Below are 21,953 nucleotides of genomic sequence, written 5' to 3' on the forward strand. Positions count from 1 at the left end.
CATCTACAACTTCAAAGTTATGACTGTCAACAGTGACGTGAGAGCCAAGTCTCGAGTGCAACGACTGTTTGTTTGATGACAGGAGATATTTCGTCTTGCCCTCGTTCACTACCAGACCCACTTGCGTTGCTTCCTTGTTCAGTCTGGAGAAAGTAGGACTAACGGCGCGGGTGTTGAGGCCGAGGATACCAATATCATCGGCATACGTCAGCAGCTGTACACTCTTATAAAAGATGGTACCTTCTCTGTTGAGTCCTGCAGCTCGAACTATTTTCTCCAGAAGCAGGTTGAAAAAGTCGCACGATAGGGAGTCGCCTTGTCTGAAACCTCGTTTGGTATCGAACGGCTTGGAGAGGTCCTTCCCGATTCTGACGGAGCTTTTCGTGTTGCTCAACGTCAGCTTACATCGCGGCATAGAGGCAGCTCCTTTTCGTGCTGTCGAAAGCAGCTTTGAAATCGACGAATAGGAGGTGCGTGTCGATTCTCCTTTCACGGGTCTTTTCCAAAATTTGGCGCATGTGGTCTCCTTTTTTATGGACGGGGCATAGCACACTTAAATTCCAATCGGTGGGCATGCTTTCGTCCGACCATATTTTGCAAAGAAGCTGATGCATGCTTCTTATCAGTTCTTCGCCGCCGTGTTTGAATAGCTCGGCCGGCAATCCATCGGCCCCCGCCGCTTTGTTGTTCTTCAGGCGGGTAATTGCTATTCGAACTTCTTCATGGTCGGGCAATGGAACGTCTGCTCCATCGTCGTCGATTGGGGAATCGGGTTCGCCTTAACTCGCGTTGTGCATTTACTGCCATTCAGCAGGCTGGAGAAGTGTTCCCTCCATAATTTAAATATGCTCTGGGCATCGGTGACTCGATCACCTTTGGGGGTTCTACAAGAGTATGCTCCGGTCTTGAAACCTTCTGTAAGCCGCCGCATCTTTTCGTAGAATTTTCGAGCATTACCCCTGTCGGCCAGCTTATCAAGCTCGATTTTTTTTTAGGAACCAAAAAAAAGAGGGTGACATGTCGGGCGAATAAGGCGGCTGTTGCAACACGGCGATCCCTTTAGAGGCCAAATACTAGGACACGCTGAGAGCGGTGTGGCACGGCGCGTTGCCGTGATGAAGGATCCAGTTACGAGCGATGTCTGGGCGTACCCTGTTGACTCGTTTTCGCAATCTTTCTAGTACTTGTTGATTCAAGGTTTTCCCCGGTGGAACGAATCAAAAAGGCAATAATTATCGTTTTTACCTTCGACTTGCTCATGCGCGGGGGGCGCGCGGAGACAACCATTGTGAGCCTGGGCACGACTAAGAGCACTATCACCATACACTCTTACAATTTTAGCGTACGTTTTCGAAGCTGTTTTGCCCAATCTGGCGCAAAATTTTATCGCGACGCGTTGCTCTTGATTTCGTTTTTCAATTTTCGTGAGCACTACAAACACACGTCTACTCAACTTGATGCAGCAAGCGAACTAAACCAGCGAGAACAATACATATATCATTAGAAAGGGGAGGGATGCCGGAAAAAGAGAAAGGGAATTTCAAGGACACAGAACAATTTTGGATAACGTATAATATTATTTCTTACTTTGTTTATATAATTATTATAACCCATTTTGTTAAGCTCAGCAAATTGTCAACGCAATTTAGAATATTTTGAATAGGTAGCAACTAAACCAGTGTTTTTTAAGTTTAAGGTAGTAGTCTGGTAACTTGTGCCCATTTTTGTGACTTCTTTTGAAGGTGGTTTTTTATTTGAAAATAAAAGTGAATTATCTTGAGTATTTAGAGTATTTTTCTTTACATATTGAAAATATAAAAAATGTTTTTGAAAAAATGTAATGCCTTATTACTATTATTACTGTCACTCGAAGTTGGAACCTCAAAAAAATTCACGTGGGTGGCCCGGGTGATTTTTGCTCTTGATGTTAAATATTCTTGATCATTCTTAACAAAATGGCGGTCTTTGAAAAAAAAAAGTTATTTTATTTTAGCAAAGAAAGGGTTGTAAAATAAAAAGTTGGGAGTGAAAAAAATTCGTGTTAATACCGTCGAGAACTATAAATGTGTAGAACAGCCTGTCGGTTCAATAGAAAAAAAGTTAGGACCCGGGCCGACCAGAAAAACAATGTTCTGAGAAAAACGCGTTTAAATATTTCTGACTCATATTTTCACGGTATAATCTCAAGACATTGTACTTTCAAATTAGCAAAAAAAAAACTCGATTTTTTGAACCCAAATTACCAGACTGCTTCCTTAAAAGCACGAGATTTTAAACTTTTTACTTTACATAACACTCTCGAAAACCATAAATTAGAACTCATTCTTTGAGTAACAACACTTTTCGGAACATATTTTTCAAATAATTTTAAAATAGTTTCATTAAAATGGGAAGCACTAAATTAAATATTGCCACTTTAATCTGGCCAAGTTACTTTAGAAAATTCGTAATTAATCTTCTTAAAATTAGCTTTCACACAGTTGACCCAGAACCAAATAAAAGTTGTATATCTCAATATGGAGCTTAGTTATGGCCTTCAACTCTGCTTAAACTGAAATCTCCTGTACGGAAGTTAAAAAAGCGCTTAAACGTAAGGAAGAATTGAACACCGAAATGTATATAAAGAAGCTGTGTCCAAATTCAAACAAGCAAAATTCCCTTGGGAAAGCCCAAAAGTCCACGAAGCCACCAACTGACTCCAATACACCTATACGAGACTCAGGTGGAAATTGGGCTCGAAGTGACGAGGAAAAGGCTAATTCTTTTGCAAATCACCTAGAAAATGTATTCAAACCTAATTTGCAAAGAACAACTTTAAGTTGTCAATCTTTGCTAAAGAATCGCTCGAGTCTTTTAAGAGTTCACCTTCTGAAATTGTTGCAATCAGCAAAGTACTTAATCCAAAAATCGCCAGGACATGATAATATTGCACGAAAATAATACAATACCAACACATCAATTCGGATTTCGTGTGGAACATGGCACAATAGAGCAAGTAAATATAATTACTAACAAAATAAGGAAAGCATTTGAGCACAGCTATATTTCTAGATATAGTTCAGGCGTTTGATAAGGTGTAGCACCAAGGCCTTTTATATTAGATTAAAAAAATTCTACTTTTAGAATTGTATGAAACATTGGAGTCTTGTATAAATAATATACACTTTTGTGAAAGTAGGAGATTTCATATCTGATGTAAAACCGCTAAGGGCTGGTGTATCAGAAGGCAGCGTTTTAGGCCCAACTCTATACATCATATACACAGCAGACCTTCCAACAGCTAACAAGGTATTAACGTCAACTTTTGCGGATGACACAGCTATAGTGATCCGTAACAATTGCCACATTTTAGCATAAAAAATATTAACTGAACCGTTAAGATCTGTCGAAGAATGGCTCGCGAACTGGCTTATAAATGTGAATGAACAGAAGTGTAAGCATTTTACATTTTCGCTTAGACCAAAAATTTTAGTACCCCAAGCGAACGAAGTAACATATCTTGGTATTCACCTAGATAGAAGGCTCACGTGGAGAAAACATATATCTAGTAAAATAACTTGCATGAAGATAAGTGCTGCAAATCTAAATTTACTTTTAAAGAAAAACTCCAAACTTAGCATAAAAAACAATAATGCGGTCATAAAGCCGATTTGGATGTATTGCATTCAACTGTGCAACTAATATTGACATAATACAAGGGTTCCAATCGAAAATTCTTAGAACAATTACATTTTCATCATGGTACATGCGTAACGAAGATATCCATAAAGACCTTGGTGTTTCTATGGTAAAGAAAGAAGTAAAAGATAGCAGAATTAAATATACATATATCTAAACTCCGAGATCACCCAAACCCTTTGGCTCATGCCTTGGCACATTCCTGCGATCATACATGCCTTAAAAGAAGATATGCCTGCGTACTATGCCCTTGACGTATCAATTAGCGTAACAAAATTCGCTTCCAACTTTCGCACGCAACTTGCACTAAACAAACCAATTTTGATGCTTGCGAACTGTCGCACACTTGTTTTGCAAATTTACATAAAATAAAATACTACGATTTAATACGACCATTATAAAACTGATGCAGTAGATAATGCACTCAACTGAAGCAATGTTTCCAATTCTCTTCTTCAAATGTACACTTCTACACACCACGAGCCAGGCTCGTGATAATCCTGTTAGGCACAGAAATTGTACCACGAGCCAGGCTCGTGGAAATACATCAAGTGGTTAAAGAACAACGTCTCACCAAAAAAGCTCAATCACTTGCTTGACCTAGTCTGTTTTTTAAATAGATTTAAGATTTTGTAACTTATTGTTAGGCTAAAAAAAGCAGATCCAATAAATAAAATAATATTGAAAAAAAAAGTTATGGCAATATTTATACTCTTGCAACCTGTTGCTAGAGAGTATAATAGTTTTGTTTACCAAATGGTTAGATGCATCACCTAAAGCTAAGCGAGATAGATATAGGATTATGTATATAGGATTGGGATGACGAGAAAAGTTGAAATCCGGGTGGCTGTGTGTCTGCCCGTCCGTTCATGCGTGCTGTTACTTGAGTAAAAATTTAGTTATCTGGATGAAACTTGGTATGCACGTTCCTTAGTATAAGGAAAATTACGAGTTCGTAGATGAATGTAATCGAGCCACTTCCACGCCCACAAATCGCCATTAACCGAAAATTTAAGGGATTTAAGGGACTATAACTGAGCACCAAATAAAGATATAAAACTGTAATTTTGCGCAGGGGATCCTAGTAGCAAGGGAGACCTGTGGGCTTAATGTATATATTTTCAAAACTACTAAAGCCGTAGCAACCAAATTTGCTCAGCGAAAATACTATATGAACTCCTATCAACAGCGTGAAAATAGATTAAATCGGATGATAACCCTACTCACTCCCCTTAAACCTTACTGTTAAAAACTACTTAAAATGCGATAAATCAATTAGGCAGTGTGAAACATATTTTGAAATTTTGGATTTTAGAAAGCTGTGTGCACAATGGGTACCATATTCGCCAATAATGGAACAAATCAAATTCTAATGCGACATTTGGAGAGTTTTGAAAAGAATAAAATAGATTTTGTGCGTCAATTTATCACTATGGATGAGACTTGGGTCTGTCACCATGATCCAGAGGCTAAAGAGTAGTGTGAACATGGTTGTTCGGCTTCGAAACAAGTTCGTGTCCGGAAATCGGCCAAGAAGGTTATGGCATTAGTTTTTTGGGATGTGAGAGGAATTTTATTTGTGGATTACTTGCACACTGGTAAAACAATTAATTCTGAATATTATTGCAACCGTTTGGACCAGTTGAAGGAAAAAATTAGTGAAAAAAGACCCGGTGTGCAGAAGAAACATATCTTTTTTCATCAGGACAATCCATGAAGTAAAGTTCGAATTGTTGGAGTATCCACCGTATTCACCAGATTTCGTTCCCAGCGACTTGAAGCATACTTTCTAGACCTTCTGGACTCTCACTTCAGGGATGAGATCCACAGATTGGAGGATCATTGAAGCAAGTGTATTAATGTTCATGGATATTAGACTGAATAATAAAGTGTGTTTTGAATCAAAATTGTGTTCTTCTTAACAAACCACTAAACTTATTGAACATTTATGTGGCATGATAGCAGTTAATAGATACATTCGGGTCGATACTACTACTGCAACTCCCATATGCTACGTTCTATAATAATTTTCGTATTTCTAACAAACCTTATATCGAATAAGTCGGTCAGTGTATGACTTATATGTATTATATGTATATTTAAAATAGCTTAGATTCCGAGCCTCTGGTTGACGTTGTACATCTTAAGGTATTTCCCTGACTTTAATTCGTACAAGTGTCACCCGAACTTAGATATTTCTGACATATTATGTTTTCAGTTTATGGCGATTTGTGAGTACGGAAATGGTCCGATTTTGCGCATCTGCAATTCCAACCCTAATTGGGTGTCAGGGAAGCTGTGTACACAAGTTTCATCAAAATTTCTCACGGTCAGGCAGACAGTTACTCGGAATTTATTTCATTTCGTCATCCTGATCAGTTATGTACAGTATTTATATACTTTATGACTCAATCTGGATTAGTTAAAGAACAATATCCCTTCGCTTAATTGAACTCTGGTTTGTTGATTTACCTGCTTATTCCAATCACCGACCGGTCAAAAATATATTGCATATAAAATAAGTGTAAATTTTCCAGCTTAATTGAACCCAGTTATTTGGCTTCCCGCATTGGGTAAAAATATGTATTATTGAAATAATATACCTTTAGTTTCCACCGGTCAAAATTAACAAACAACTTTCGTTAAAATTTTGAAATCGCCTTCGTCAGTTCTCGAAGTTTTAAAATACACACAAGAACATATATTTATTCAGACAACAAACTTTTGTGTTAATTGGGGAATATGGAATTGCATGTTATTTAATATTTTGAATATTATAAAAAACGTACAGACCTCTTTTCTTAACATTTAAAAATATGAAGACCGATCTGTAAATATGTGAATGCAAGTTCTGTATACATGTGTGTAATAATATGATTGTTTTATTATTCCTTAAGCTTATTTACAATGATCACTAAATATATAAGTGCAAAGTCTTTTTTTTCGTTTCTATATTTTTTCCGTTTAAAGTTAAAATATTGTTTAAATATCATTACTAAAAGCTAAATAAATACTTCAAGTGAACATATTTTTTTTTTAATTAGACTGTCAAATTAACCGGGATTTCTGTGAATAAACGAATTGTTGAATCAAACGAGTATCGGTTAATTGAATCAAAAGTTTTTTAATTTTTGTAGAGCAATCATACAGGGTATAATGTAAGAAGTACTGTCATGAGTTTTGTGGCATAAGGGGATATTACTATTAGTAAAAGATTCCTTCTTCTCAGAGTTTGAGGTCCTTAAAGTTATGGTCCGATTAGAACATTTTTAGACGCGAAATGCGGAGATGCCATTATAGCATTATTTCAATAACGTTAATTGCTCTTGATTTACATATTTTAAAGGGAGAAGATCATATGAAATTTAAGATTGTGATGGGAAGATATAATCTGTTTTTTTCCTGTTATACCACATGTGTAACCGACTTTTTATACTCTCTCAAGATAATGTGATAGGCGCGATTTACGTATATGTATATTTTGGGAAAATATACACTATTATTCGAAAGATATTATTTTTCAATTTCATAAAAATTGATGCAGTTAAAGCCAGCCATTATTTATAGAATCACGGTTAATGAAATCATTACCCTATTGAAAAGTAAAATAATCAGATATAATTCAGAAGTTTGTTATAATAGAAGGCACGATTGTAGTCCGACTTCAACAATTTTCACACTGAATTTGGCTTATATGACTCGAGTAGGCTCGGTGATAGTTATTTTCACAGAATGGTGTTCGGTGCCTCGCCCTCTTGTATCATCTCAGATTTTATGTCCCTGACGCATTTAGTTATTGATTTATACCACTACCAGTAGTTTTTAAAATAACCGTTACATGGGAAATGGGAGGGGTTATCATATATTGTACAATTGATTTTTCACCGAAAAAGTAAGTAAAATGCAAAATAACGTATCATCAAAAAATCCGAAATTGAGTGTTTTTTTGATTACACTTCACTACTTCAAATTGCACACATAATATTAAATATGTTCAACATTTTCTGGTTCTGCGGTCATATATAAACCAGTTTTAACCAATATTAATATTTTGTTTCACTCATGTTCCATCTTATTTCGTGTTTCATTCATTCCACTTTAAATTTCCGAAAATGTTGTTACGTTATTTTGCATTTCAGGTGACGATATGTATGTTTGCAACTTTTTTCAGTGGAACCGAAACCGAATGGCACTGTCAAAAAAATCAGCAGTTTGAAAGGCACTCAAAAAACAAAAAATAAAACAAATATGGTCCTTAACTATGTAGCTAAACGCATGCTGTCATTTGAATAGCAAATGTACTCAAACACATCCTTAAAGAAAATGAAAACTCGTGTTGCTAAAAAATGAAAATGGTTAAAAATGCAAAAAACTTGATTTAAATAATACATCAAACTAAAAAGTGAACATAAATATAATTTAAAACAAGTAAGGAAGGCCTAATTTAGTGTGCAACCGGATTCTTGTAACTTGCAGGAATCAAAATCAGGGAAATACCTTAAATTGTAAAATATCAACTAAAGGAAGAGAATCCAAGGAATTTCATATCTTCATACATCGTATACAACTCACACAGTGATCGACATAATCATACGAGTATATCATAATCGGCAAAAGATTTGTTAGAAAAACGAAATTCATTATATGTACTGTATTAGGTTGGGCTAGTTTCGACCCGATTTTATCTATTAACTTTTGCCATGCTATATACTAAAAAAAGGTTTCCTTGCTTTTATTAAGGTACCACAAATACAATCACCAATCACATAAAGTAAAGTCAGCCGGATGTTCGAAAACCCTGATATTAGTTAAATTGGGGGGCAGATCACGTTTCCCCCCTATTTTATTTATTTTAAGCGCTAAGATACACTGTTACGAGCAAACATTCCTTCGAATTTTCATTGAAATAATTCAGATATTCGCCGATATACATATGCAGGATAAAATCACCCGGAAGCTCGAAAATCTTTATAAATATTACAATTAATATGAAGGTTCAGGGAATTTAACCAGATTGAACTCATTTTTGACACACAGACACACCGTTATCAGGAAAGGATTCTCTCTGAACTTCAATTGAATCGGGTCAATACTTCTCTTATACCCCCATATCTACATATGTATGTATGTATGTATATAAATAAAAATGAATCGCCAAAATGCATGTACGCTCATAACTTTCATACGACTGAACCAAATTTAATAGTTCTTTTTTTAAAATGTTCGTTGAGGTTCAGAGTTGGTTTCTGCGGAGAAAAAAATTCGAATAACTGCCGGAAAAATCCCTAAAAACAGCCCTTTTCTTTTTCTCATACAAACGAATGAATGTTTGTTCGTTAGTAACGCTAAGAGAACGGCTGAACCAATACTGATGATATTTTCAAGAGAATGTTCTGTGTGAATCGGGGAAGGTTTAGAAATAAAAAAACCGGTATGCTTTTCGTGAGGAAAAGTCGGAAAATGGATAATTCCAAAAATTTTTTTTTTTCCATAAAATTTTTTTGTTTTGTTTTTCAATTATTTGAATCGCTCAAATTTGTCGTTTGCTTCAAAAATTTTTGAAAATTACTCAGTGAAATGTGATCAATTACAAATTGAAATTTGTTACGATTCCAAGAAGAGGTCGCGTTAATATCGGTCGGCGTTCTTTTTGGCATCAACATACGTTAGCAGCCCAAGGCACATGACCGAGTACTCCCAGGATGCGATGACATACGTGCGGTATTACGGATCGCGGTCAATCAGCAAGCGATCGTCACGATGTCACAGCAAGACTTTTCAACCAACAGCTTCGATGGACTTTATCTTGAAGCAACGTACATATATATGGTGCTGTTAGATGCTAGATGTACTCTGTTGAGTGGCAAAAGAAAGGTTTGCGCACGCACACATTCTTCTTTGGATTGTGGATGGTGGATGGTGGTTACACCAGATCAAATTGATTAAATCATTTAATCATGCAGAAATTCCTGATGCTAAGAAATCCATTATTATACGAAGTGATAAAAACCAATAAGGTTCATCGACCTTGCGGACACCACAATCCCACTTCGGTTTGTATGTCTCACAATAAATGCACGAAACAGTATCCACGTGCTTTTCTTTTGGAAACACAAACTAGAATTGATGGATATCCATTCTATCGGCGTTGCTCACCAGACGACAATGGCAGAACATTCAGCATCCAATTTAGAAGAGTGAATATCGAAGTTGAAAACACATGGATCGTACTATATTCACCATTATTGTCTAATTCACATTCTAAACTCATATCAATATTGATTATTGCAGTTTGGTGTAATCGATAAAATACGTTTGTAAATACGTCACCAAAGGAAGCAACATGGCGGTTATTGGTCTTGAACGATTCGGTCGATACGTGAACTGCAATAAAGCTCTTTGTAGGATATTTACTTTTGCAATTCATGAATGTTTTCCGACTGTTGTGCGTCTCGCAGTTAATTTGCAGAGTGTATTTTAACCCAGGGAATACAGTACAGCCAGTGGAAACCCCGCCAGCAACAAAATTAACACTTATGAGTTTTTGCTCAACTTTCGTCATTGATCCGTTTGCGAGGACACTCGGAACTACCTTGATATTATACATAGAATGCATCGCCGAAGAAATATTTACGCAGAAAGCAAGGGCAAGCAGTAGATGGACATCCAGGTGTGTTATCAACTAATGCATTAGGACGAATTTACACAATGCAACCGAAAAACGACGATTGTTTCTACCTTCGGTTGCTATTGATAAATGTACGCGGTTCAACTTCATTTGAGACATTGCGTACTGTGAATGATACGGTGTGTGCAACTTTTTCAGAAGCAAGCCAGCAATTACAAGTGCGGGAAAATTATAATCACTGGAATGCAAATGCCTTCAAATCCGCGTCTATGTATTATGGGATACGAACAAAAATGGCTGCCAAAAATACCGATGTTGATGACTTAAACTGGAAGATTCAAAGTCAAATCCCGGGAGACTTGCGTTCATACAAATCGATCGATCCTCTTGACAATGAAGACGACGCCGTGAATTATCCAATGGAATTTTTAAATTATTTGGAGAGGCTTGCTATACCGCCGCATAATTTGAGCCTCAAAGTTGGCTCTGTCATTATTATGTTTCCCAATCTTCATGCATCGAAACAGTGTAATGGAACCCCACTGATTGTGGCGCACCATATCGAATACAAGGGGGCAGAATGCTTAATTCTACGAATTGCTTTGAGTTCTGCCGATTTGCCATTTCAGTTCAAACGGATTCCGTTTCCAGTAAAAATTGCATTTGAGATGACAATCATCAGGACAAAAGGATAGTTGCTAGAAATGTGTGGCATAAATTTCAAACTGCTATGCTTTTCACACGGCCAAAAATACGAGGCGTGCTCACGAGTTGGAAAACTATCATCTCTCTACATTTACACACTGGAACAGAAGCAAAAAAATGTTTTTTATCAAGCTGTGTTACATTGAAAAAAATGTAGAAAAATCGCAAATCAACGCAACAACGCAATATGAATTTTTGTCTTTTTTCATTTCAAAACACATAATTTCACGCAGGAAAACGGCTCCGTGGTCAGCTGATCATTCTCCGAGATATGTACAAAAAACTTAGTAGGGGGTGGGGCCACTCCCACTTTTCCAAAAAAATTAGTCCAAATATGCCCCTCCCTAATGCGATCCTTTGTGCCAAATTTCACTTTAATATCTTTATTTATGGCTTAGTTATGACGCTTTATAGGTTTTCGGTTTCCACCATTTTGTGAGCGTGGCAGTTCGCAGATTTTGCCCATCTTCGAACTTAACTTTCTTATGGAGCCAAGAAATACGTGTACCAAGGTTCATCATGATATCTCAATTTTTACTCAAGTTACAGCTTGCACGGACGGACGGACAGACAGACATCCGGATTTCTCGTCATCCTGATCACTTTGGTATATATAACCCTATATCTGACTCTTTTAGTTTTAGGACTTACAAACAACCGTTATGTGAACAAAACTAAAATACTCTCCTTAGCAACTTTGTTGCGAGAGTATAAAAACATAAATCAGTCTCCTTTGACTTACATATATATATATATGTATATATATATATATATATATATATATATCTTCTTCTTTACTGGCGTAGACACCGCTTACGCGATTATAGCCGAGTCAACAATAGCGCGCCAGTCGTTTCTCCTCTTCGCTACGTGGCGCCAATTGGATATTCCAAGCGAAGCCAGGTCCTTTTCCACTTGGTCCTTCCAACGGAGTGGAGGTCTTCCTCTTCCTCTGCTTCCCGCGGCGGGTACTGCGTAGCCGCTGTCTCTTAATTCGCTGAACTATGTCAATGTCGTCGTATATCTCGTACAGCTCATCGTTCCATCGAATGCGATATTCGCCGTGACCAACGCGCAAAGGACCATAAATCTTTCGCAGAACTTTTCTCTCGAAAACTCGCAACGTCGACTCATCGGTTGTTGTCATCGTCCAAGCCTCTGCACCACATAGCAGGACGGGAATTATGAGCGACTTATAGAGTTTGGCTTTTGTTCGTCGAGAGAGGACTTTACTTTTCAATTGCATACTCAATCCGAAGTAGCACCTGTTGGCAAGAGTAATCCTGCGTTGGATTTCCAGGCTGACACTGTTGGTGGTGTTAATACTGGTTGCTAAATAGACGAAATTATCTACAACTTCAAAGTTATGACTGTCAACAGGGACGTGAGTGCCAAGTCGCGAGTGCGACGACTGTTTGTTTGATGACAGGAGATATATAGTTGGCGCAGATTGTGGGGTCTCCTTTTTTATGGATTGGGCATACTTTCGTCCGACCATATTTTGCAAAGAAGCTGATGCATGCACCTTATCAGCTCTTCGCCGCCGTATTTGAATAGCTCGGCCGGCAATCCATCGGCCCCTGCCGCTTTGTTGTTTTTCAGTCGGGCAATTGCTATTCGAACTTCTTTATGGTCGGGCAATGGAACGCCTGCTCCATCGTCATCGATTGGGGTATCGGGTTCGCCTTCTCCCGGTGTTGTGCTATCACTGCCATACAGCAGGTTGGAGAAGTGTTCCCTCCATAATTTAAGTATGCTCTGGGCATCGGTAACTAGATCACCTTGGGGGGTTCTACAGGAGTATGCTCCGGTCTTGAAACCTTCTGTAAGCCACCGCACCTTTTCGTAGAATTTTCGAGCATTACCCCTGTCGGCCAGCTTATCCAGCTGTTCGTACTCACGCATTTCGGCCTCTTTCTTCTTCTGTCTGCAAATGCGTCTCGCTTCCCTCTTCAACTCTCGGTATCTATCCCATCCCGCACGTGTTGTGGTCGATCGTAACGTTGCGAGGTAGGCAGCCTGTTTTCTCTCCGCTGCGACACGGCACTCCTCGTCGTACCAGCTGTTCTTTTGCACTTTCCGAAAACCAATGGTTTCGGTTGCAGCTGTACGTAAGGAGTTTGAAATGCCGTCCCACAGTTCCCTTATACCGAGTTGTTGACGAGTGCTCTCAGAGAGCAGGAGTGCAAGCCGAGTAGAAAATCGTTCGGCTGTCTGTTGTGATTGCAGCTTCTCGACGTCGAACCTTCCTTGTGTTTGTTGGCGTGCGTTTTTTGCTGCGCAGAGGCGGGTGCAACAATATAGTGGTCCGAGTCGATGTTAGGACCTCGGAGCGCACGCACATCTAAAACACTGGAAACGTGTCTTCCGTCTATCACAACATGATCGATCTGGTTGGTAGTTTTTCGATCCGGAGACAGCCAGGTAGCTTGATGTATCTTCTTATGCTGGAATCTAGTACTACAGATAACCATATTTCGGGCCCCGGCGAAGTCGATCAGCCTCAACCCATTTGGGGATGTTTCCTCGTGGAGGCTGAATTTACCGACCGTAGTGCCAAAGATACCTTCTTTGCCCACCCTGGCGTTGAAGTCGCCAAGCACGATTTTGACATCGTGGCGGGGGCATCTCTCATAAGTGCGCTCCAAGCACTCATAAAAGGCATCTTTGGTCACATCGTCCTTCTCTTCCGTCGGGGCGTGGGCGCAAATCAGCGATATGTTGAAGAACCTCGCTTTGATGCGGATTGTGGCTAGACGTTCATTCTCCGGAGTGAATGATAGTACTCGGCGACGGAGTCTCTCTCCAACCACGAATCCAACACCAAACTTGCGCTCCTTTCTATGGCCACTGTAGTAGATGTCACAAGGACCTACTCGTCTCTGTCCTTGTCCCGTCCATCGCATTTCTTGGACGGCGGTGATGTCAGCCTTTATTTTCACGAGGACATCAACCAGCTGGGCAGCGGCACCTTCCCAATTAAGGGACCGGACATTCCAGGTGCATGCCCTCAAATCGTAGTCCTTATTTCGTTTGCCATGGTCGTCATCGAAAGGGGGGTTTCTCATCCGAGGCTTATAGTTGATTTTCATTGGGGGTGTTTTTTTTACGTGGCGGGTCCCAAACCCAGCGCACAACCCTATGCAGGGGATGTTTCGCCTTCTCACGTTAGCTCGCCTTCAAACGGATGTTCTTAGGCTACCCAGAGGATACTTGGTCAAAGACCGGAAGTCGTGAGCTGCTTGAGTCACATGTAAAAGAATCGTTTCTGGCCACTCCCAAGTGAATGGCAATCAGAGAACTTTCCTCACTTGCGTGAACTTCTACACATGACTCCATCCTCCATATTAAAACATTTATACAAACATTACTACTGAGCTGCAGTGCAATTTTGATACTGCCAAATCAAGTAGTCTGCACTTGACACCAAGAAATCATGTTTTATTTCGTTGGATTGGCTTAATGACAACGTTTAATTATACCGCCTATATACCACGAAACATTTTTATCAACAAACTAGTTGATAATTAATATCGGCCATAAAATATAAATTCAAATGTATTTAGTTAAAGCTCATGTTTCACTAAAGGTTTAGTGATAGTGCATTTTTTTCACTATCACTAAATATTTAGTGGTAGTGCAATTTGTTTTTCACTATCACTAAATATTTAGTGGTAGTGCAATTTGTTTTTCACTATCACTAAAGGTTTAGTGGTAGTGCAATTTGTTTTTCACTATCACTAAAGGTTTAGTGGTAGTGCATTTTTTTCACTATCACTAAATTTTCAGTGATAATGAATTTTGCTGTTTAACTACCACTGAAGAAGTATTATTATTATTATACATGACTAACTTATAATTAAAATTATAGGCTAGTAGTAGGATAGGAGCAATGGTAGCAAAGACCTTCAGCTCGCGTAATATATTAGATTTTATGTAAGGAAAGGAATAAATTAAATTTTATAGTACAGCCGGGTGGATTTGAGATATGCTACGATTTTCTTTACATTAACTGTGTTTGGAGTGGACAAGAAAGTTAAAGGATTGGTGCCTCCAAAAAATTTGGTTCTATTGGATTGGAAAAGTGCACAATCTACTAGGATATGGGATATATTAATGTTTGTTGTTTGGTTACAAAAGTGGCAGTATAATTGTGGAGTATTTGTGATGTGGTAACTGTGCGTAATGTTTGTGTGCCCTAAACGTAGACGTTCGAATTTTATTAAGTCTAGCCAGCTAATGGTATCGACGATATGTTGGGTAAATGTTTGTATATTTGTATGATTGCTGTTGATGGATTGGTACCATGTAGATGTTTCAAGAAATGTGTTGTTGTGAATCTGTCTGTAGTGTAGTGTAATATGCCTCTTTATGTCTCTTAAGTTCCAGTTTTGTGTAAAAGTTAGGGGACGGGAGGGAGCTGATTTGGCAACGTGGTCGGCCAGTTCATTTCCTTGGATGCCTGAATGTCCTGGAATCCATATTAGGAGAAATTTAGGGTAGTATTCCGTTACGATATTTTTGATTTTGAGGGAGTAATATTCACTAGTTATAGGATTGGAGATGGAGTCCGTGCATACAGCATATTTTCCTTCCTTGTGTATATGGTAGTCTAGAGCTTTAAAAATTGCAATAATCTCCGCTGTAAAGACTGAAGAGTAATCGGGTAGGAGGGAGTTGAATATAGTCGATGTACTTGTTGTAACACTGTAACTGGTTGAGTGACTGGTTTTGGACCCATCCGTAAAAATTAGTGTATAGTCCTGTATTTTGCTCAAAAGTTCTGAGAACCGTTTTTGGTACGTTCTGATGGAGGTAGAGGACTTGGGTAATGTTCGTAGAGAAGCTTTGATGGAGGACGTGGGGAAATCCCATTGTGGAAATTTGTGTGTTGTTGAAGAGTCACAAAGGTAAGGAAGCTGTAAGAGAGAGCATTTGGTTATTGTTTTGGAAATGACGGATTCGACCTTTTGTTTTGTATTAAGATTGGTGACAGTGGATATAAGCTCATATATTGGTGTGTCGCAAGTGAGAAAGGATTTGGAAAGTTTTGCGGTGATGTAATCCCTAGTTGTTTCGATTGATTTTATGTTGGCTTCGTACATTAGATTACTGATGCGAGTGGTTCGAAAAGCGCCAAACGCTATGCGGACCGTTGCATTAAGAACAGATTGTAGTTTATTGAGGGTACTTTTGGCAGTGTATCCGTAGAGGAATATGCCGTACTCAATTTTTGAGATTATTAATGCTTTTACAACGGATATGAGGGAGCTAATGTTGCAATTAAACTTGTTGCTGGAGAGACATTTGACTATGCTGAGATTATGGCCAAGGGCGAGTAAAAGTGATTCAACATGAGGTTGCCATCGGTATTTGGAGTTGAAGGTTACTCCTAGAATTTTGAGATTGTCTACATCGTTCAGGCGAATATTTCCAAATTGTACGGTACATTTGCAATTATGTTTTCTACAAATGTGTAGATGTTGGCATTTATGCGGAGATAACTCAGCTCCAGAGTACTCGCACCAATCCAATATTTCATCGACTAGTGAATTTATATTTATCGCTTGGTTTTTTATGTTGCTAAGTTTCATGATGATATGGAAGTCATCTGCGTATGCGCAAAAATGTAGTTCCCTGCGTATTGATAATATGTTAGCAAGTTTATTGTAGGCGATTAAAAATAGTAATACGGAGAGAGGGGATCCTTGTGGGATTCCGTTGTAAAGATTTAATGTGCTGGAGTGTTTGAAATTGACTTTAACTTTGATTTGCCTATTTCTCATAAAATTTATAATGTAGTTTATTATTTTCTTACCGATCTTCCATTCTAGAAGCTGATCTATTACGGAGTGTATTCCTACTCTATCGAAGGCTTTTGCAAAGTCAAGCGATATTATCGAGATATGCTTTTTTTCTGAGAGAGAATCTGTTATCATGTAGTCTAAGTAAATTAGGCTGTCAGTAACAGATCTCCCTTTTCTGAATTCCATTTGATAGCTATAGAGTAGCTTGTTTGAATTAACAAACCACCATAGCCTATTAGCTATAATTCTGTCCAAAATCTTCGCGCACACAGGGTTCAAAGATATAGGCCGGTATGATTGTATGCTGGTTTTGTCTGCCTTTGGTTTAAGTATTGGAGTTATTGTACTTAGTTTATATAGCTGCGGTATGTAGTTGTCGAAAATTTTGTTGTAAAAAGAAGTAAGCCTTGATTTTGCACTTGGAGAGAGGTGATGAACCATATCATAAGTGATTCGGTCAAAGCCTGGGGAAGAACCGTTTGCTTTTTTTAGTGCGATATGCAATTCAATATTTGATATGGGTTTCTCAATTATTTTAGCCTTTTCATTAGGTCTAAATTTGGGTACGCTAGAGTAAAGTGATGTTTTCTTTAATCTGAACTGTTGCGGGAATTTTGAGTCGTGTGATTGTGTGGACCAGTGCTGACAGAAGAAATTACTAATTTCGAAATCGTCTGTGATAGTGGAGTTGCCAGAGCTTATGCAATGTGTACCCGTGTGAGATTTGAGGCCACAGAAACGCCTTATATTTGACCACACTGTTCTGGAAGGGGTGGTGGGCTTGATAGCGGATGTGAATGTGGATATAGAAGTTCTTTTGGTGATTTTTATTTCCCTTTTTAGTTTGGCTGCAGCTTTTTTGTAGTTCAAGATGTTTTCGTTCGTAATAGATCGCTTCAGCTTAATCCAAAGCTTGTTCTTTTGAGTCTTTAAGTTCTCTAGATTTTTATTCCACCAAGGGACAGATTTCTCTAAATGTCGAACTGATGATTGGGGAATGGATAGGTGTGCGCTTCTTAATATTATTCTTTGCATATTTGCGGCTTCTTTGTTGATGTTTTCACTTACTTCTATTCCTCTAGTAAGTTGGTCTGAAATCTCATAATAACTGCCCCAGTTGGCAAGCTTAGTTAAGAATTTCGGTTTAATGGGGTTGAACGTGAAATTGTTTGTGGGGAATAGAGTTGTTATAATGGGAAAATGATCACTCCCCATGAGGTAGTCATTTACTTTCCATTTAGCGTCGATAGCTAGTGGAGGTGAACAAAAGGTGAGATCGATATGGGATAAGGTGTTGTGTGTGTTGAAGTGAGTGGCAGTGCCGTCATTGAGTAGGATGTAATGAGAGTTATCTAAAAACTTTGAAATCAAGTTCCCTCTGGCATTATTACGGGAAGATCCCCATTTTCTGTGCCAACTGTTGAAGTCTCCGGTAACTAAACGAGGTAAACGGGTGGGTTCAAAAGCTTCCAGCAACAGTGATGACGTCAGTCTGGTGGCATGGGATATGTAGGTAGAGTTAATGATAAATTTTATTTTAGAGTGAATTATGGCAGATATTGTTTCGAATTGTGTATTGGTGTTCAGGGGTTCATATTGTATTTGCTTATGTATTAGAAGTGCAACTCCTCCGTAAGCTGTTGTTGCTTGATTTTTGTTAAGCATAATATAGTTGACGGGAGTTGGAATGTTATGTGTCGAATGGAGGTGAGTTTCTTGTAAAGTGATTAAGAGTGGTCGGTATCGTTTAATTAATATGAGAAGTTCGTTGTAGTGATTAACGTAGCCATTGATGTTCCATTGCATTATTTTAAGAGTCATTGGAAGAGTAGCTTAAGAGCTTGTGTTGTGCGGTGAGAGGATGGTAGGTGTTGTTGGGGATGTGTGGGTATGTGCTGGCTACTGGTAAATTGAGATAGGTTGATTGATCCATTTGAAAGAGTTTGATGTTATGTGTAATATGGCTACTTTATGGGTATTTGTGATCAATTTAGGTAGGAGGGTTAATATAAATGATGATATTGAGTAATAAATTTTTTTCTTAGAAAGAACACAATAATAGCTTAGCGTAATACATATATATCTATAGGACTTCCTCATGTTGCAGTTCCATTGTTGTAGATTCAGATGAATCGTCGAGCTCGTGTTTGGTTGGTTTTGGTGTTTTGGAATTGCGAGTTGCAGAGTGCTGTAATTTCAGTTTGGCTTTCATTTTGTTTGAAATACCTCTGGGAAAAATTTTAATTTTTGCTTCGGTTAAACGCTGTGTGGTGGGTTTAGGCAAAGGCTTCGATGTTGAAGGAGTGACGTCGTCGTCTGAAGGTAAGCTTTCATAACTTACTAGTTCTCTTCGTTGTTGTTGCTGATTTATTGGTTTGGTGACGGTGCTACTTTGAGCGGGCGATTCTTGTGTTTGTGCGTATAGAGCAGAGTTGTTCCGGGTGACAGCTGAGTAAGATGGTCCGCTATGTTGATTTCGCTCTTTGTAAGTGGATATTGCTTTCCTTCTGTCAACCTTTTCCAATGTTATGATCGCTTGAATCTCTTTCTCACGTACGAATATAGGGCATTTTTTGTCGTATGAGTTGTGGTTGTAGGTTTGGATGTCGTTTACTTTGCAGTTGACGCAGCTCTTTATGTTTACACATTCTTCGTTGTCTTCGCTGGTATGAAATTCGTTAGCGCAGTTAGGGCATATTTTGGCATTTTTGCATATTTTTTCTATGTGTCCATATCGTTGACATTTTTTGCACCTTAGTGGAAGTGGAATGTAAGGTCGGATTTTGATTTTTTTGTACCCTATTGACATTTCAGTTGGCAGAGATATTGAAGAGAAAGTGAGTATAATTAGACCAGTCTCCTTCAGTGAGTCGTTATTTTCCTTTTTAAGTATTTTCTTCACTTCTGTTACGTTTTGGTTTTTTAATTCATCGAGGATTTCTTCTTCTTTTATACCGCGCAAATCGTTGGAGTAGATGACACCTTTAGTTGAGTTAAGTGAAGTGTGCTCGGAGATTTCAATGTGTATGGTGGGCGAGAGTGACACTAATTTCACTAATTTTTCGGCTTGATTGTAGTTTTTAGTTTTAATTAATATGTTACCATTTCTGAGTTTTTTGCAAATTTCCACCTCACTACCGGCGGTATAATCGATTACCTTTTTAATTAAGAAAGGCGACACATTTGCGAGTGTATCGTTACTAAATTTTCTGCACATAACCAAATACTTAGGGCCACATCTTTTTTGTTGAATTGTTTTTGTGTGGTCAAAACTAATTAATGGTTGGGCATTATTTTTCCCGGCCGGCGGTAAAATTGGTTGGTTGAGCATTGTTGCTGTTGGGGGGTAAACCCCGGCTAGATATCTGGAGGCACTCGGAGGCCTGTCTTTTTTATGTCACGAACTAGAATATGTGGCACTATAAGTTTATTGTGGGAGAAAATAGTACTTTAATGTGTGCACAGTGCACAGTAGTAATTAAGGCACTTCGGTTTTGCAAAACAGAAACAAAAGACGAACACTTGTAAAGATATCTGTTCAGCACGAGAGATGGTCAGAGACTGCACTGAAGAAGTAGTGCTAGTGAAACCTTATTGCATTTATTTTTTAGTGCACTATGCCCAACCCTGCTGAACAGTACTTCCTGTGCTCAAATGCTTTCTTTATCTCGTTAGTAATTCTATTTACTTACTCTATTGTGCCATGTTTCGCACGAAATTCGAATTGATGCATTGGTATTGTGTTACGAGTATTTTCGTGAAGGAAAGGCGACATCTTTGATAGTAATACTGATACTGGATACTGGAAGACTGATTGGTCTGTATGAAGACGGCTGTGTTAAGTCTTTCCCAGGTTTATCTATCAAGATAATCTGCGACTTTTTCCATGAAATTGGATAGTATCCGAAACTAAGAATTGCATTAAAGATCAAAGAGAGCACCTCTACAGCAATAATTGGTAACTCAATTAGCATTTTTGGGGAAATTTTATCATGTCCCGGCGACTTTTTTGGATTAAGTTCTTTGATGATACCAATGATTTCAGAAGGTGAAGTCATAAGAGGCTCGAACGACTCTTTAGCTGTGTTGGGTAAGATGGACAGCTTAAAGTTGTTCTTTGGCAAATTGGGTTGAAATACCTTTTCTAGGTGATTTGCAAAGCAATTAGCCTTTTCCTCGTCACTTCGATCCCAATTTCCTCCCAAGTCTCGTATAGGCATATTGAAGTCAGTTGGTGGCTTCATGGACTTTTGGGCTTTCCAAAGGGAATTTTGCTTGTTTGAATTCGGACACAGCTTCTTTATTTACATTTCGGTGTTCAATTCTTCCTCATGTTTAAACGCCTTTTTTAATTTACGTACAGCAGATTTTATTTGAAGCTGAGTAGAAGGGGAACGATTTATCTGCCATTCAGGTCTTCCACGCCTTTTTACATTTACAGATATTTCTCTATTAGAGATTTTTCTGAAACCAAGCGGCTCATAGCTTTTGTTTGGTGTTGCTAAGACAGCTGCGCTGGTTATTATATCATTGACTTCTCTTATACTTTCGTCAATATCTCTTCCTGTATTTATTTTGTACTCAATATTAATTTGGCTACTGACGTATTTTTTATATTTTAGCCAATTTGTTTTATAAGAAGTTAAACCCACCTTTGGATTAACGAATATTGGTTGTTCACTTAATTTTATTAGTACCGGAGAGTGATCAGAAGATAGATTAGTACATGTATCTGCTGTTATGTGCGATTTATCTATATTTTTGATTACAGCAAAATCAATTAAATTAAAGGTACATACATACATGTAAATAACATTTACTATTATTAAGAAAAGAAATGGGACGTGTTAGACAACCATATAAAAATACAATGATTGCAACAATGAAATAAAAAATTCAAGCCACGTAATCTTATTTGTTAGAAAATCGTGTCGCACACTGTATTGAAATTCTTCTTCTTCTTTATTGGGGTAGACACCGCCTATACAGTTATAACCGAGTTTCTTCCTTTTCGTTCTTTAACATCAATCGGAGATTCCAAGTGTAGTCAGGTCCCTCCCTATTCCGCAGAACTTTTCTCTAAAAAAGTCGTAATGTCGATTCATCAGATGTTGTCATCGTCCAAGCCTTTAGAC

General features: G+C 38.2%; 2 protein-coding genes across 2 annotated transcripts in view; one reads left to right on the forward strand and one right to left on the reverse strand.

Annotated features, from left to right (window-relative positions):
* Positions 1-14,059, reverse strand: part of LOC125775355 (uncharacterized) — a 191,930-nt gene extending 177,871 nt beyond the window's left edge. Inside the window, exon 1 of the mRNA XM_049445852.1 lies at positions 13,884-14,059. Coding sequence (XP_049301809.1) covers positions 13,884-13,917 — 34 coding nt within the window. The 5' untranslated portion in view covers positions 13,918-14,059. The remainder of the gene's footprint in view (positions 1-13,883) is intronic.
* LOC105224958 (protein Wnt-4) overlaps positions 1-21,953 on the forward strand; it is a 214,670-nt gene that overhangs the window by 68,994 nt on the left and 123,723 nt on the right. The gene's annotated exons all lie outside the window — the stretch shown is intronic.

The sequence above is a fragment of the Bactrocera dorsalis genome, chromosome 1, assembly GCF_023373825.1.
Source record: "Bactrocera dorsalis isolate Fly_Bdor chromosome 1, ASM2337382v1, whole genome shotgun sequence".
NCBI lineage: Eukaryota > Metazoa > Arthropoda > Insecta > Diptera > Tephritidae > Bactrocera > Bactrocera dorsalis.